This window comes from Xiphophorus couchianus, chromosome 7 (assembly GCF_001444195.1).
Source record: "Xiphophorus couchianus chromosome 7, X_couchianus-1.0, whole genome shotgun sequence".
Classification (NCBI taxonomy): Eukaryota; Metazoa; Chordata; class Actinopteri; order Cyprinodontiformes; family Poeciliidae; genus Xiphophorus; species Xiphophorus couchianus.
This window is the reverse complement of record NC_040234.1, coordinates 31,186,378-31,203,681: the sequence shown is the minus strand read 5'-3', so window position 1 is coordinate 31,203,681 and position 17,304 is coordinate 31,186,378. Positions and strand designations below refer to the sequence as shown.

The window sequence follows — 17,304 nt, the reverse complement described above, 5'->3', positions numbered from 1 at the left end:
AAATGAGTTGTAGATTTTTTAAACTATATGGTTTATTTTATCATGTTGGATTTTATTGCCAACTGATGGTGTTGTTTGTATTGGTGTTCCTTGATCTACTGAAATATCCAGAACAAAATAGAGTCAAGCAAAAGAAAAATATGTAAAAAAGACACTGAAACAGTAGATTTTAGATTTTCCAGATGTTAAAATACACATTTTCTTTATTTTGTTCAAATCATTGTTCAGACTGCCTCACCCATCTGCTCTGTTTCACTGAGTGCACTCTACCTGCTAGTGAAACACTGACTACTCATGCATACTTTACATAGCCAAAGTCTAATACTCCTACAAGCAACATAAATATGCATGAGTACTGAAAGCTTGACATTCCTAGGAGCGGTGTTGGTCAGAAAGGGTAAAACCTTTGCTTCGTTTTCACTGAATATCACTCAAAATCAGGAAGAAACACACTCATCTTTAAATTTCAGCTGCATTGTCTACGATCTACGCAGCCAGAAACATTTTATTTTGATTGTTGCAAACATCACAGCCATCTGCTGCATATTGACACGCAAAGGCCCATGCCATGCGCTCAAACTGAACCAGAGAATACAAACGATTCATTTCGGACCGGCTAAGCAAACAATGTGGAACGCTAAGCCTTGATGAAGATGTTTTGTTCTGTTTTGAGGGGGTCAAGAGTAACTAAATTCGGGTGGTGAGAACGAGAGAACAAAATTGCAGGGTTAGGGGAAGAAAAGGTATTATTGGAGGAGAGAATGGAAAAAAACAGAGAGGGGTCGGTAGAAAGTGAGACGGTAGAAGGGTGGGAGGGTAAAGAAGTGGAGGGAAAGAGCTAATCCTGCCATGATATCTTTAATCCACCATTAAAGGGCTTGACTGAAACTTCAATACTGTGTCAACACACTGTGAGAGGAACCTGCTGTGAGAGCAAAGTTGTTGTGGAGAGAAATAGAGAGCGACAGAAAGAAACAGAGAGAAATGAAGCACAAGAGCAGGGAAAAAAAGAGAAAGAGAGCCCAGACAAGCAACAACTAGTCAGGGATCAGAAAGGAAAGACAGAAAGGAGAGAGAAATAATGAAAAAATGGAGCGGGATAGAGAATCACAAGGAAACCAGTCGACTTCATTTCGACTTTATCTTAAAGTTCAGATACGCTATTTAAGAGTTTACTTTGATAGTAAAGCTGCTCTCAGTGAGGTCTGGACTCAAAATTGCTTTGTGGTGAACAAAGACAATTTTAAGGGGAGAAAAAAAAGTCTGTTTTGGTATCGGAGTCCTAGACTAAACTGCAGTCCCGATACCTATTCTCAGTGTATTGTCTGTGATTTTTATATCAAGCACAAACAGTAGTGACATTTTACACAGTCTGGGTCTTTAAAAAAAAGGATTATTTATGTGGATAAGCCACATAAATAAGCTTTTCTAATACCTTTTATTATCTTAGTTTACTTTTATGCTACTTTGTGGTAAACATCATATAGACATGATTTTCATCAAATTTGGATTTGGTGCTGACACTATTCCTTAATGAATTGGATCTGTATTTGAAAAATCCTGATGGGAACATGCCTATTGACGATGCTTTATTAGTATTTTTAATTAAAAAAAATGTGCTTCAGATCCCATTTCTAAAACAGAAAATAGTTGTAATATAGTTAACAGCAGAAACCACCTTTAATTTACAAAGCATAATGTCTTGATGGAGTTGACTGTAAATGTGACAGAAATAATTTAAGCCTCACTTCCCACTAATACCGACACAGTAATGAGTATCAATGGAAAAAAACTGACACATTGTAAAGATTTACAATAATGGATGGGTCATATTTTAACAAGCATCTCAAGGGAGACTTTTAATCCTTGTTTCTGGCATTTAGTCCCATAAAAACCACAACGTAGAACCTGCACTGCCATTAAAACAGAAGTCATATGATCACTGTCCAGGACTTAACTGTGTAAAAACTTCAGTGAGGATTAGGTGAAATACTTGTGCTATGACTCAGCTCACTTGAGCTGTCTTTTCTTTTTTACTATTTTTGGGATTGTATCTGGATGTAGGAAACGCGAGTCAGTTCTGCTTACACAGGCCAAATACTCTGACTTTGAATGTGTATTTTACCCTTGAATATACAAAATGTACAACTAAGCGCCAGTTCTGACATTCTTCTCAGAGGGTTCGGATATGTTTTAACATCACGGTCAGCTCTCTAAACAATCGAACACGCAAAGCCAGTGGATCACGTCCCAAACCCAGACTTTGAAAACAAGAAATCCGGGAGCATAATCTGCCTAAGCCTTTTATCTCCTCTCAGGCTGGGCTATTTGAGGATGAAGGAGAAACACTCAAAGAGAAAAAAACAAGGAAAGAAAAGAAGAAAAAGAGAAGTTGGATGGTGAACAGCTCTGCATTTTATGCAGGTGAGATCAGGGACTTTTTTAGAACCAGTAACAAAGCAAGACCGTTAGGAGAGAGAAATTAGAGAGCATAGAAAGAAAAAAGATGAGGGAATTAATATAAAATGAGTGATAAGACAGAGAGTGAAAAAGTAGAAGTGAAGCTGATGGTGTGAAAAAAAAATCTTACTTCCTCTGTGACCATAAAATAAGCTTTATGAAGATATTTGGGTGTAAATAAAGTCATTTCTCTTAATCCCATTGACCTCACAAGCTTAAATCTTCATTCAAAAGTAATTTAGAATGTGAGGTCTTGAAAGTTAATGCGTTTCTTTGAGGAAATCCACTTTGCAGCACAGAATGCTGGTATATTGAACTAGGCCGCAAACACACCTTTATGTTATTCTGTTGTCATAATAAAAACTGTGCATCACCAAGAGCATCCCCCCCCAACATGCAGGGCCTCATGCAAAAGATCCATTCAATCAACCTTCATCATTCTTTCTTTATGATGATCGTATCAATATATTAAATTCCAGCTGTCAAACACCTCCAACTCCTTTTAAAAGGGTTTATTATATTAATTATGCTATATATATTGCAACAATTACAGCACAAAATAGCTTTTTTCTTAGATTTGGTTGGAAAAAAATCCACATAAGCAGTTTTTGTCATAGTCTGTTCAGTCTTAGTTTGGAGAAATAAGCAGATTTCGTGACTACTCAATATGGGGCTGCATTTAGCCATATTTGGGCTTAAATATCTTACTTGAGTTCAACATAAGGACAAAAAGGTGCAAATAACAGTTGAACTAAGGCTAAGTTTTTTATTTCTTTATTACAAATGCTCAAAAACAGTCCACCATAATATATTTGTGGATTTGTCTGTGGATCATAACTCTAAGTTATACTATATTTGCAGATTTTTTTCACCTAGGACGGAAAATACAGCTTGGGAAGCTAAAATAACTAGACATGCTATTGGCTGGCATTTGCAAATCAGCCAATCCAGGAGGACAATTCATTGTCTTTAGCATTGACTGGCTGTACCTCCCACATCCCCAACCAAGACCAGATTTTTGGAGTTATGAGCATTTTTAGAGGGTGTTTCAGCTAGTCGCTGGTGGTTGTGGTCCATAACCTGCGCTGATTGCATGTGTTGGCAGCTAATTTAAGTTGCTAGCACAGAGTTGACTCACATTGGGAAATTACTACTCCTGCATGATTCAGTTCTGGCAGCAACTAAGTCCAACAAAACAGCATTAAAATGTTTATCCTCAGTAAATTTGCATTATATAAGTCAAATGCTATGTACTTGGTATTCAGTACTTGACGTTACCCATAGCTTAACCATATTCTATTTGAAAGTCAGAAAATCTGATTTGATTTTATGTTCAACTAGTTACTACTGCAGTACAAGCGCAACAAAATGATTCTGTCCAACCTCAACAGTATGTTATTGCTTTTATCATGTGGAAGCCACAGCGCTATTGGATTTTCAAGTCAGGATTTATTAGGGACCTGTGGCTTTCCAAGCTAGACTTAGATAAGTCCACTGGACTTACATAACAGACATTCTTACTTCATATTTGTGCAACTTACCTTTTTAATCACAGAAAATAAATACAAAAATGTACTTTGTTTTAACGCATTGGATAGTGTATGGCAGTAAGTTACTTAAACAGATGAGCACAGCACCAAAAAGGTACTTGGCAGAAAGTTAATGACCAAAGTAATGTTTGTTTTTCTTTTCTCCAAGCTCCATTCTGAGCAGCTCATTCCTTAAGAAATCCCTCATTAAACTACCAAAAAAGTGCTGACTGCTGTCTTCTGCAGGCAACTACACATTAGTACTCAATTCACACCATCTTAAGAAATAAAAATCCTTACAAACTCTTGGGAATTGAGTCGAGCTGTTGAGACTTGTTCAGTGAGATTCCCCATGGTTTAAAAATGTTGCTCTGGGCCAGTGCAATGCTACAGGCTGAGATTAGCATCAAGCAGGAAGCACAGACAGATTGGCAGAAGGATGTACAAATGCACAAGAAGCAGAACTTACTGGGAATGGCTGGACTTAAAGCATGGAGAGGCTCTGCAAAAGAGAAAGAAGGAAACAGAAGAAATGTTACTAGAAATGTTAATAAAAACTAAATAACAAATGTCATTTATATCCATTTGTGTAGAATATTTATCTAAAACTTTCCTTTACAACATGGATTTCAAATATGTGAATATATAGCTCATAATTTAGGGCTATTTTACTCCAAATTAAATTTAAACTTTTTGTTAAAATAGGAACTGTAGAAGAAAAGGTACGACAGTGTATGAGGGTCATTGTAGATTGAAAAAGGGGCACCGTACATTTCTGCCAGAAAAATTCAGAAATTTTTAGAATAATCTCAGAAATCTTTTTCTAGAAAAAAAAAATAATTTTCTAAGTTTTAAAAGTCAATAATTTGCTAGAAAATACTTCAAATATTTTTAGATTAATTTCAGAAATATTGAAATATTTGAGAAAAAAATTTTTTTTTAAGTTTTTTTCTGGAAAATTTCTGAGATTTATATTCTATCTACAATAGTCTGAATATGCCCGTTTTGCAAGGAGTTTTTCTCGTAAAAAGTTGAGAAAATGCAGCTACTTTTTCTATTTTCTCACCAAACTCGCTCTTCCTAGTTCCTTCTATCTCATGACCTCATTTCTTACTGTTTCCTAAACACAGTTTTAGTGTCAGCAAGCATGCTGACAAGTAGAAGAGAGGAAATGGATGAAGATTGGGTAAAAAGGTTATGGGACAGTGTGAATAGAAAGGAAGAGGAAGACTGGGAAGTAAGGATGGTCAAAGGTTCATGGGAACATGGCCTGAAATTTAGTGCTGTTTATTATTTCCTTGAGGTTATGAAAATGAGAAAATTGAAAGGAATCGGAAAAAATAAAGATCATACGGGCAAAGGGTGAGATGAGATTTGATTAAAAAAGTAGAAAATTGGTGTTTGGCTTCTGTCTGTATGCATGCAATTTTGCATTATTTCTAGAATACACAAACTGTAAGCACAAACTTAGTTTTGCTGCATGATGTCTGACAAGTTGGGGAAGATTACTTCAGATGTTAGGGGTGGATACAAATGTAGACAATGAGGGTGAGAAGGAAGGAAGGAAGACGCAGCAGGATGGGATGGCACAGGAAAAGATAGAGGGAGATATAATAAAAAATTGATTAAAATCCATGCCTAAAGGTCGTTTGCTGCTACGTTCATTTCTTATTTATATGCATTTTTTTCATTTTGACACATGCAAGTGCAAATTAGATCAGTTTTATTAACATTTACCCTTTTTCATCCAGATTCCAGGTAAACACAGAACAAACAAATACCACCATATGGGACAGATTTGTGACTTACGTGCACATTGCTCTAGTTCGATGCTGTTGCTCATGTGGATGTTGTCTATCCTGATGTGGCCTCTAGTTGGGTGATCAAAAAACCCCTCAAACACCACCTGCGCCAGAAAAAAATGGTCTTATCAGGAGGAACTTGTTTATTATTTTCAAGAAACACATAATACAAAGAGTCATCCTATCAATTTTTTAAATCCAAAGCTTATAATGACTGGAAAATTGTTAGCATCCGCCTACCTGATACTCTCTGGGGCTTTGGGGAAGGATGGTCCGGCCCTCTTTCCAGTGCGGCCCATGCTCGCCTTTTAGCGTCCATAGGAGGGTCTCCTCCTGGTCGCTGTCCCTCAGGAGGACCCGTAGAGACCCCTGCGCCTCCCCCTGGAGCTGGTAGTAGAAGAGAAGGCAGAGAGGACCTCGTTCTGGCCCTACTTCGGGGCTCAGCAGTCTGGCCTTCTTGCGCTGGGTGTGGCTGCCTGCATCCAGGTGGAGGTAGTTCCCTGAAAAATCTGGAAGGAGAGAAATAGATGGTTATACACAGTGATTTTAATTTTAATCTTGTAGATTAGTTCAATTTTAGTAAAATAAATAAAAGTAAATATGAGGTTAAGCCCTTGTTTGACTCGTCAATGACCATAAGGCATTTTATTGCCTTCTTCGACAGAGAGTTTTAGTTAAATTGTAACTTCAACAAAATTATAGTTTTTAATATTGAAAAATGTTTTATTTTAATGAGCTCTACTTTTTAAATGTACTAAAAGTACCAGAAAATGCAGTGTTACTAATTGTATTGGTGTAATTGAGATTTTTTATCGCTTTGATACAAACACAGCAGTACAATATTCATTAAAACAAATGTTTTGACAATATTTTACTATATGTGACATCCTGCAGTCTTGTAGCAAGTTACAGCATATAGTTCAAGTAATTACCACCACTGGGTAATTTTATGCTTCTTTGAACAGGTTAGGACAGGTGAAATATAAAACATGATCATTACATTTTGTGCACAAACTCATTCTTAGCTAATGAGATTTTAGTCTGCTCAGTTCTGCCTACTTTGAGCTCCTTTCAGAATGAGATGTTTTAGGGCTTCTTTTCACTTTAAATCCAAATAAGCTGCTGGCCACGCCCCAAAACATTTACACTTGCATGTGAAAATGCCTGCAAACAGATGCACAATTATACAACTGTACATCTTTGAAAAGCAGAAGTGGAGCCTCCTGCACAGCCAACAAGAATACACCAAGTGATTTATGAATATTAAGTCTAGAGTGAAGCACTTGTCTTTTACAGCAGCCGTTGTACAGCGCATAACCAGCTGACCAAACATGCTGGACCTCTGATTAAGTTGTTAGGTGACAGGCTGGTTGTGGATTGGGTTGCTGGGTAACGACACAGCATGTCTCAACAATCAGGACGTTTTTGAAATGTATTTGAGACTCTAATGGATGTTTAAAAACATCATAGGTCTCCTTTAAATGAAGCCTAATCACAAGCACAATGCTTTATAACAGTCATTCTGTCTTGAGACAGTTTTACTCTTTTTTTATCCATCTGTCCATCTATCCATCTCTCAGAATAACAAGAAATGTTGAGCAGCTTTTGCACCACTCTGTGCTCAATAAATAATGCATTAGATTTGAGGTAGCTCAGCTCTTTACTTGGAGGCATTGAGAAAAGGGGGACCTAAATTACCATTGCTCATTAAGTACACTTAGGGAAAAGTTGCAGTGTTTTTCTGTCGTTCCACGTTTGATCTTGGCTGACGTACAAAGGGAAGGAATTAATTAAAAACTCTCCATGGGAGAAACAGAGATGTAGAACTGGCTCTGAGGGAAAGAGGAAAAAAATCCTGCATCTCTCGATGCTATCTTTGTACATGAACATTGGTCCCACTTTCAGTCTTCTTGTTTATGTTTACATCTTTGTTTGTGTGTTTCGAGGTTTGTCCATCAATCACTGACTTGTTCTGAGCTCTATGCTAAAAGCATTTATTGCTGATATAACATGTGCATACATTTCTGCACAAGGCTGAGTCTTCAATAAGACAAGATCATAGACTAACATTTTACTTCTTGGCACATTGATGGAAAATTCTCCACCTTGTCTTTAATGAAAGAATGTTGGTGTATACTTCTTGTAATCTTTCTTTTTAAAGCATTTTAGGGTTGAAAGTGTTATAAGTCAAATAATCACGTCATTAGCAGAGGAGGTATTTCAGCCATTTGATTCAGATGTGTTGATCAGGGACGCATCTAAAAGTTGCAAACATGTTGGAAGTTGAAATTGCCTTGACTGCAGTGTTAGAGTCTTGGGTCATTCAGATTATGTTTTTTGAACGGGCAACTTCAACATACCTCCACAAAAAAGGGAGCATTTTTTTCAATGTGTATACCCCAACGTGAGAGATTTCAGCACATTTCACAAAAGAAATAAAATAACTTATGAGCTCTGTTCTGGTTGGCTTTTCTCTTTTAAATCCCCAAAAAAGGACTCTTAATGGCAGGGGCTGCCGATCAGATTTGCATACGCAGACAGCTTGCAGACGGGGTGCCACGCTAATGTTGCTGTAGAACAAGACTTAATGTCATGTTGCTGTCAAACAAGGAGACAGGGGCGCTGCTAAGTCAATTTCACATCATCACATAAACGTACTGGGAAGCACACACACACACAGACACACAAAGCGCAGCCCAGAGAGACAGGCGTTCGAGCTTTGCCTTGTGTCACGGTTCAGCTTTTTTATGAAGGAGCTGTCCAGTCAACCGTGAACTTGATGGTTTCAACAGATACAATTAAAACCTTGCTACGCAGCAAGGTCATATATGTGTGGGAAGGAAGTGAACCCACAAACTTTGAGTGTTTAGTCAGGTTAAAGTTATGGTGTGGAGAGGTGTGTGGACCATTGAGCACTGCAAAAACCCAAAATCCTACCAAGTATTTTTGGTCTAGTTTCTAGAGCAAATATCTTTGTGGACTTGAAATAAAACAAAACTTACAAATAACTTTGTAGAAAGATATAAGACCTTGTTTTAAAAACGTCTTATTCTATTGGCAGATTATTTCACTATAACTAGTTTTTCATCAATATTAAGGGATTATTAACTTGAATAAGCTCCTATTTCTTGTTGAAAAATTACTTGCAAGTTAGTTTTGTCTTATTTCAAATGTACTAAGATATTTGCACTAGAAAGAAGACAAAAACACTTGCCAATATTTTGTGTTTTTGCAGTGCATAGAGCTGAAGAGTAACAGTAACTCTTCTGTCAAAGCTATCAAACTCATCTAACTGCCCTGGGCAATGTGCATGCACCTTATAGATGTGTAAGCTTTATGATAACGTGTAAGTGTGATTGATAAAACAGTCTTAGTTATCCGCCTGCTCTTATTAAAGATGCACAGATGTGGAGAAAAGGAAAGCACCACTAAGGGAAATGGAAGAGAGGTCAGCGAGGAGAGAAGAAGGCAATCTGACTGATGGAGAAAGAGGGCTGGAGGTGGAAAATGGAGAGAAAATGCTAAAATTATACAAAGCAATGTGAGTTGAAATGGAGGTGAAGAGCTTATAACAAAGGGATGGATTGAAGGAGGCATGGTGCCGTAAGGGGAACAAAGAAAAATGAAACAAGGACTGAGAACAGAGACAGTTTTGTAAGAACATTAGAGGAAAGAAAAATATATGATAGCTAACAGGGGGAGAAAAAGGGCAGCAAACACAGATGAGTGTAAGGAACAAAGATATACCCGTACCAGCCACTTTATTAGCAAAGCTTTATCAGTATTTGACTGCACTCATTTCCTCCAGAGCTTCTTTAGTTCTTCGTGGCATTGGTATTTGAAGGTGCTTTAAACACGCCGATATTTTGGTCGATATTGACATCACAGAATCGTGCACTTGTGGCAGATTTTGATGCTGGTCTCTCACTTTACAACAAACAAAAGAGACTGAGATTTGACTAACATTATTTGACTGTGGAAACCATTGAAGTACAGCGAAGTCATCGTCATGTCTGTGAAGCCACATTTACTTTATCGGAGCTGTGCATTATTCCATTATTGCGCTCAGTTCCAACTTCAAAATGTCTCCTTTACGGTTTCCAGATAACAAAATGCAACAAGTTTCTGCTGCAAACACCTGAAAGGCTATCTTTGCTAACCAGCAATTGAACAAGTGTGCCTAATAAAGTGACCAGAAGGTGCATAAAAGACTCAATACACAAAGAGATAAAATCTGTGCAAAGAACAAAACTAAAAGGGAAAATAAAACAGTTGTGTGTGTTATATTTTGACAAAAAGAGGGGAAAATAACAATACAGACAACTCACTAAACTAGGTTATAGGAGAGGAAACTCTAAGCTCGCATTTTTCTCCAAACTTTAAGGCACTTTCAGGAAATCAAGAGAGAAAGCCTTGCATCATGGTTGCTTCCAGTGGTTCCTCACAGCATTGGGATGTGTGATTTTTATCCACCAGACATACACTTTGATGTTAATTAGCTCAAAAAAGCTTTGTTCTAAGAAAGGTTTAAGACTTGTTTAGAAATTGCCTGAAAAATAAGACGTTTCTTGAAGCTGCCTGCAAACAGCTTAAAGAGTTAAATATATTCTTGAATATTTCAGTATGTCTGAGTTACTATTAATTTTTAAGTTTTAAACCTGCATAGGATCCAAAAATTGCAAAGTCTACATGTTGCCTTTCATGTATAAGTTACATGAAAAGTTAGATTTCCTCTTGTAGTAATTATCTTTTTTTGTTGAACCCCCCTCTGCAAACATGAAATGAGTCGCTGTTGTATTCCAATACAATTTTGCCAGTCATCTTTTCCAGTAGAAACACTGTGATTAGGGTAAACAACAGGGCTGCAGATTGTTCCCAATATGCTTACGGCAACACAGTCAATCTGAGTCAGATCTGGTTGGAAGTAGACACAAAACAAAAGAAAGAATGGCATTCACTGCTGGTAACATGTTTAAGTCAAGTCTATGCATTTAAACATGGACAAAGCAGAGCCATAAATAGAGATATCACTTTGCGTGTGACAGAAAAAGTCAGAAATGTAAAAAACAGGGTATTCCTGAGCCACTGTGTGTGTTTTACATGTGAAGGCAGCCATACAAAATTTATTTTGGCTGGTTTAAGTTGGTTTCCAAGAAAATTTCTCCTCAGATGTCATTCTTGTTCAGATTTCCCACCCAGATCTCCAAAACACGAGCCTTAGCTATACATGGATAATTTATTAACACCTATTGCTCCTATACAGGCGCCTGCATCCCAAATGTACAAATACAAAAGCTTTTTCTGATGCTTTAAAACAATTTGTTTTGAGATACTAAAATTAAGAGATGAAAAACCTAAGAATTTGTTGTCTTTGTAAGAGCTTTACTTTCACTTATTTAAGGCATTTAGTTTTCTTTATTGTACTTTAAACTGGAAGTCAGCAGATAGGCTTAACCCCTACTAATTTCTCTCGTTTTAATCCCTCAAAGCGAGTCTACTATGTTTTTTGACTTATTAGCTGTCACAAGTATTCACAGAGATTGATTGACGAAGTTGTGTGCTCATATTCAAAGCCAAAAGCAGCAGTGATGAAAAAGAAGCTTCATTTAAACCTCATGCCTTAGCCACAGCAGGGATGTTCTAAATTATAAATAATCATAAGTAAAAGTCAGTTTCACAAATCTAAACCTGCTCTAAATTATTCCTGTTTTGCTATCATCTCGGTGAATGATTGCTGCGCTTTGCTTTTCATGTTGATATTCTTCAGAGGTGTCGCTGTTCTTACTGTCTGATCCCAGCGACAGGTCCTGCCATGTCCCGTGAGTGTTATGTCCATTTAAGCCGCCGCTGGCTCCGTGCAGGGTCCAGCTCACACCTGAGTGCGGATCAGCCGACCAGCCGCACAAACTCTTCTCAAAGTCACACACGGCCGACAGGGATGGTGTCGTGGCTGTGAGTTGAAAAGGAAAGACGAATCATGAATAAATACGCACAGTGCAAAGTCACCAAACGTCACCAAGCATTTTTGTTATTTCTAATGCAAATGTCTTGGTACACTTGAAATAAGACAAAACTTCTAAATAACTTTGCATAAAGATATATATGCTTGTTTTAAGTCAGCAATCCCTCGTTCCACTCACACATAATTTCACTTATAACATATGAAAACTATTTCACTTGTTTTAAGTGAAATAATCTGTCAGTGGAACTACTACACTTTTTATCAATTTGAAGGATTTATAATCTTAAATTATAAATCCTTCAAAGTATACTAAAGTATATACTTCAGTATCCTAAAGTATACTAATTTAGTATACTTGAAATAAGTCAAAACTAAGATATATGCACTAGGAACAAGACCAAAAATACTTGGTAAGACTTTGTATTTTTAGTAGTGCATAAAGAAAAGAAACACTGGAAGAGACGCAAAAAGAAACACAAAAATTATAACAATTTTCTTTTTTTTAAAGAAAAAAAGCAAAGAAAAAAGGAAAGAAAGTAAAAATTACCCATGAAAATGTTATTTTCTTGGTGTAATTATTTATTCTTAGCTATAGGTAGCAAGATTAAAAAGGATGGTTATCTATTTGATAAAAGAAACAACACAAAAAGAAAAATGATCCATCTGTTTGTCTATCCAATCTTTTCCTATGTAAATAAAATACATATCTTTACACTTTCAGAATGTATTCGTTTTTTTATTTTTTGCATGGCTGTGTGTTACAAATTAAATGCAACATAGTCTCTTTTATTCAGTACTATTGGATTTCTTTTGGGAGAGTTTAAAATGAAACTTTGCCTTTTCTTCTGTTTTGATTAAGCTGAGAGATTCATTGTCTATTTGTATTGCCATTTAAAAAAGATCTTCACAAATACAAAAGGAAGGATAAAGGACAGAAGAGAGTAAAAATGTAAATGCAAGAGAACATAATTCAGTCAGGGACTACTAACCTAACACTCATAAAATGAAAGAAGGCAATAAAGTAAAGGGTGAGTGGCAAAAAAAGTATAAAAAAGATTGAAAGAAAGAAATTGAGATGATAAATTATTCCAACTAAACGACAACTGCTGTAGATAAACTCCATGGAGGCTACTGACTGATAGTCAGTTGACCTATAGCTGTGAAATGATACACCGGTGTGAGTCTGGTTGTGGGAGCTTATTTCCCCTCAAACAGAGCTTCCTGTGGGACTCTGAATGTAACAGACTTCAAAGCCCAGAGGCTCTGTGGTGCACAGTGACATCATGGCTGTGACCTTAAGAGAGTAAGTGTGTGTTTTTATGGGTGTGGATGTGACACAGTTAGAACTAAATGAATGTGTAAGAAATCTGAATTTGTCCATGCGGTGATGCTTATGAGGAACATGGTGAACTTACCTGATCTCATTGTAGGAGTCGTCTCCTCCAGTCTGGTTGTGGTGGTGCTCACCGTAACAGTGGTGATTTCTGTCAGGAAATGATAGATTTATTAATATAGACACAAAAGCATGAAGGAAAGATTTCAAAACTATAACACCATCACTCTATGAGCTGATGTTTTAACTTACAATGCTGACAATTGTCTTCTACTTTTGTTTTTCTCAGACTTGCGTGTTTCAGATCAAACATATGGTAATGATATCTCATTTATTATAGGAAAATAACTCTCCAAACCAACCAGGCCGATGGCAATTGTTGCCACCAACAGTGGCACGACTAGTAGGGTTTAAGGAGTCGTTAGTTTCACACATAAAGCCAGGCTGGTTTGATTTCTTCTTAATAATTAACCATTTTAAAACCCTCCAAACCTCTGGATCTAATAAACCCTTTTTTACTGTTACCTATGAGTCTTAATACGTCCTTGAATGCTCAGGCATCTCCCCCCCCCACACACATGAACTCACACCACAGAGCAAGAAGTCAGTGTCTTTTTATTGACGTAATGGAACAGAAGAAATCTGGCTTTTGTAGTGAAAACACCAGAAGCTTCTCACCAAATTAGTTTTTGAATCTGCTCATGCCTTTTACATTGTTTCATCCCTCCCTTCGACTCCTCAAACTTTCTGCTCACCTAATCTTTCTCTACAAAATAAACATCGCTAACCCCCCTGAAAAATTGTTGCTTCTGCTCATACAAACAAAGATTTTGCCACACATACATGCACATACACACGCTGAATGAAGGCTTTTTGCCTCTCTGCCATCAAACTATAGAAGTGAAATCCTATCTAAGTGTTGTTTCTGTTTTACTACAGCTGCAATTTTCTTCTTCATAACTCCTTCTCTCACTCTCCTCCTGCCACCTCTCTTTGAGTTATATTTTGATTTCCACTGCCTGCTTTGCTTTCATATACCCACAAATCTCTTACTCTTGTGTTTCTCATTTCTCTTCTTTCCACGAGCTCTTGTTCCCTTCTGGAAACAACTGTGCTTTGCATGGCAAGCCTCAATTTCTTTAACTCTCCCCCCCCAAAGATTTTGACCGCTTCCTTGGTAAATCTATGGCTGCTGTTGATTTACCCCTTGTTCAGTAATGGTGCAAATTATGCGAGTTTTGAATTCTCTTTTTGTGTGCTTAAAACTTGATAAAATACTGTACATTCTACTCCTAAAAAATGTCTAAAGTACATTACCTTGCAAGATATATTTATACCATTTGAGCTTTTCTATATTTTGTCATGTTATGAACCAGATATTTTTATGTATTTTATTTGGATTTTTACATGATGTGGACTTTTTTTTTAAGAGTATCTAAGTAAAATTGATATAAACAAATGTGCAGGACAGTTTCCATATTTTTAAAAAGACGTCCATCATTTTCCTTAAGCTTATCAATTGTCTACTACTTTGTGTTGGATTATTAGGCCAACTCTGGTATCCTTCATGTTCTGGATATTCCTCTTGCTTAGCAAACCTAAAGCAAATGAAGGGACCTTTATGAGTTTGCATCACAATTCAATGAGGAAGTGAGGAAGTAGTTGAGCGCTGTTTGTGCAGGTAAACGATCAAAACATGCAGGAAACTGGCTAAGACTACTGGATTTCTGAAAGCAACTTGTGGTATTTTGGGTTATTAGCATAAATGGGACTAAATAAAAAATGTATGTCAGACTTTTTATATTTTAATTTACTAAAACATTTGAAAAACACACATAATTTTCTATCTGCCTCACAGTTGCACACACTGACAATTGTTGGACTGACAATTCCCAATAAAAAACATTAGCTAAAATGTTTGAGAGACAAATACTATTGTAAGGCAAAATAAATAAGAACAATGCTGCACAGATAAAACATGTATATTTAAAGACTGGGTCTTATCTGCTGACATGAAGCTGTTTTAATCATGTGCCCTTTACTTGCTGTAATTAGCCCCTCCCCCAATAGGAGACAGGAAGGCTTAAGAAAAGGATATGTGACCCATTTCACCTCATGGAACCACTTTCCTAATTAGTGTCCACACACAGCTTCCGGAAGGCTCCTCTATCCGCTTCCATCTTTCTTTCACCTGTCAAATCCAGTTTTGAACTCTGTCTGCTATCCGCCCCTTTTAAATCCTCTATTGCTCATTGGCTCCATCATATATCCACTCGCCTTCTTTCTATCCATCAGCATCCTCTCTGTGATTACTGTAAAGGTCAACCAAGTCATTTTAAGAAGTGACTTCAATATTTTTTAGCATTATTAGCCAGCCTATTATATGAAATAAAATCTTTGTTGTCTTAATTTTTTCCTGAAACTACTACCAGGAATTATTTATTGATGCATGAGAAAAAAGAAGAAATGTTTAAATGGGTCAGTGTGATCAGCTACGGCAATGTACCTTTAGTGTTTGACTCATTTGTGTATGGAAAACAAACACACACACTAAACCCTAAGAAGCAGAAAGTGTCACAGGCACATTGGCTCATTGTAAAGCTGCTGACTGAGCAGGGTGAAACGGAAACAGAAAAATCTGTTCAATTATGGAAAGAGCTCTGGGTGTAAATCTACCTGTGTCAGCCTAAATAACGGCTGGTGGAGCACCGAGTGACTGTGTGTTTGTGGGGAAGACGGAGAACGTTCTTGCTACTCAATTACTTTCAACATAGTAATATTTACCAAACGCATTCGCAGCCATTATTACATTATTGGTTGCTGCAGATCTAAATCACTTCACTGATAATTGTGTTCATTAGAAGCAGTGGACAGCTTACCATGCCATACAGTAGTTGTCTCACCATATTAGGCCACATTAAGACTCAAACACCAAAGAATTTAATTTGTTGTTTTTACCGTAAAGGTGACATATTATGCTTGAGGTTGGGATTAGTCTATGTAATAAACAACAAGTTTATTAAATTTTTTGTACAAAATCATTCTTAGATAATCAGATTTTAGTCCGATCAGTTCTGCCGACTTTGAGCTCCTTTCAGAATGAGCCGTAAACCAAGCTTGGCAATGGCAAAAGAACATGCTATTCATGTAAAGGTCATGTGTGTGAAATGTGTGTTTGTCTTCATTAATCAGGAAATAACAGGAAAACACAGGTTGACCTAAATTTACCTGTTTTATAGTTAGAGTAACAACTTTTACACAACTTTTTTTTTTAACCAACTTCTGAAGTTGTTTTAAACAACTGGATCTATAGCGTAATAAAAAATCTAATTTATTTTGTACCCAATGAGCAAAAAAATAACAACTTCTAAGTTTACTGCAGATAAGACATGCCAACCAGTTATTTTTGGAAGGATGCAACAAAAATAATTTTCTGTATTTTATTGGAATTGTGTGCTTTGGTTAAATGAGATTGAGTTTTTTGGCAACAAATATTGCAGGTGGGTTTGAAGTTAAACAAAGCTCCATTGTTTAGTGTGGCGAAGAAACTGTGATGCTGTAGGCCTGTTTCGGTTTCTGGTTGCATGGCATTATGCACTGGTTTTAAAAATCTTGCATACTCCGATTCTTTCTGAAAACTGAAACTGATCACTGCATCTTACAACCAGATATTAATCAGAAACATTCAGACAAATGAAGAGAAATGGGTCCCTATACACAAAATAATATGTCTTCCAAGGTATGTTTTTCCGCAGACATAAATTCTATAAAAAATCTTGTGGGATCAGCTGAAGAGGAGACATGTTGAGAGAGCATTCACAATTAAGATTTCGAAATTGTCCAAAGAGAAATGGTGAAAGATCTGTCCCCTCTTTACGGTGGCCTGTTAAAAAAATCATGGCAAAAATGGGGAAGCGCAAACTAGTAAACAGTTAATATCTTAGGAAGAGTGCAGTAGCTGTGCTAAAAATATAGTTTTACAAACTTTGAAAAACTTGTGTAAAGTTAAACTTTGTGCCACATTTGGAAGCACACAAAGGCAGGACATTAGCTTTTTAGAGACAGGAAACTTGGAAAATAGTGAGAACATTTATAGTTATGGCACTACTGGGAGCAGAGCATTTAAGTGTTAAAGTATTACATTAAATGTGAGGTGATGGTGGAAAACCTGAGTGTTATTCTGGATGAAAATCATGGTGATAGTCTGAATGGCAAATC

General features: G+C 36.8%; 1 protein-coding gene across 3 annotated transcripts in view; it reads right to left on the bottom strand.

Moving 5' to 3' along the window:
• LOC114148041 (neuropilin-2-like) overlaps nt 1-17,304 on the bottom strand; it is a 119,793-nt gene that overhangs the window by 15,500 nt on the left and 86,989 nt on the right. For all 3 annotated transcript variants that reach the window (XM_028022956.1, XM_028022957.1, XM_028022958.1), the window contains exons 12-16: nt 13,169-13,237; nt 11,577-11,741; nt 6,032-6,300; nt 5,799-5,895; nt 4,459-4,491 (exon numbers count right to left, since the gene is read on the bottom strand). In XM_028022956.1, the coding sequence (XP_027878757.1) occupies nt 4,459-4,491; nt 5,799-5,895; nt 6,032-6,300; nt 11,577-11,741; nt 13,169-13,237 (633 nt within the window). The remainder of the gene's footprint in view (nt 1-4,458; nt 4,492-5,798; nt 5,896-6,031; nt 6,301-11,576; nt 11,742-13,168; nt 13,238-17,304) is intronic.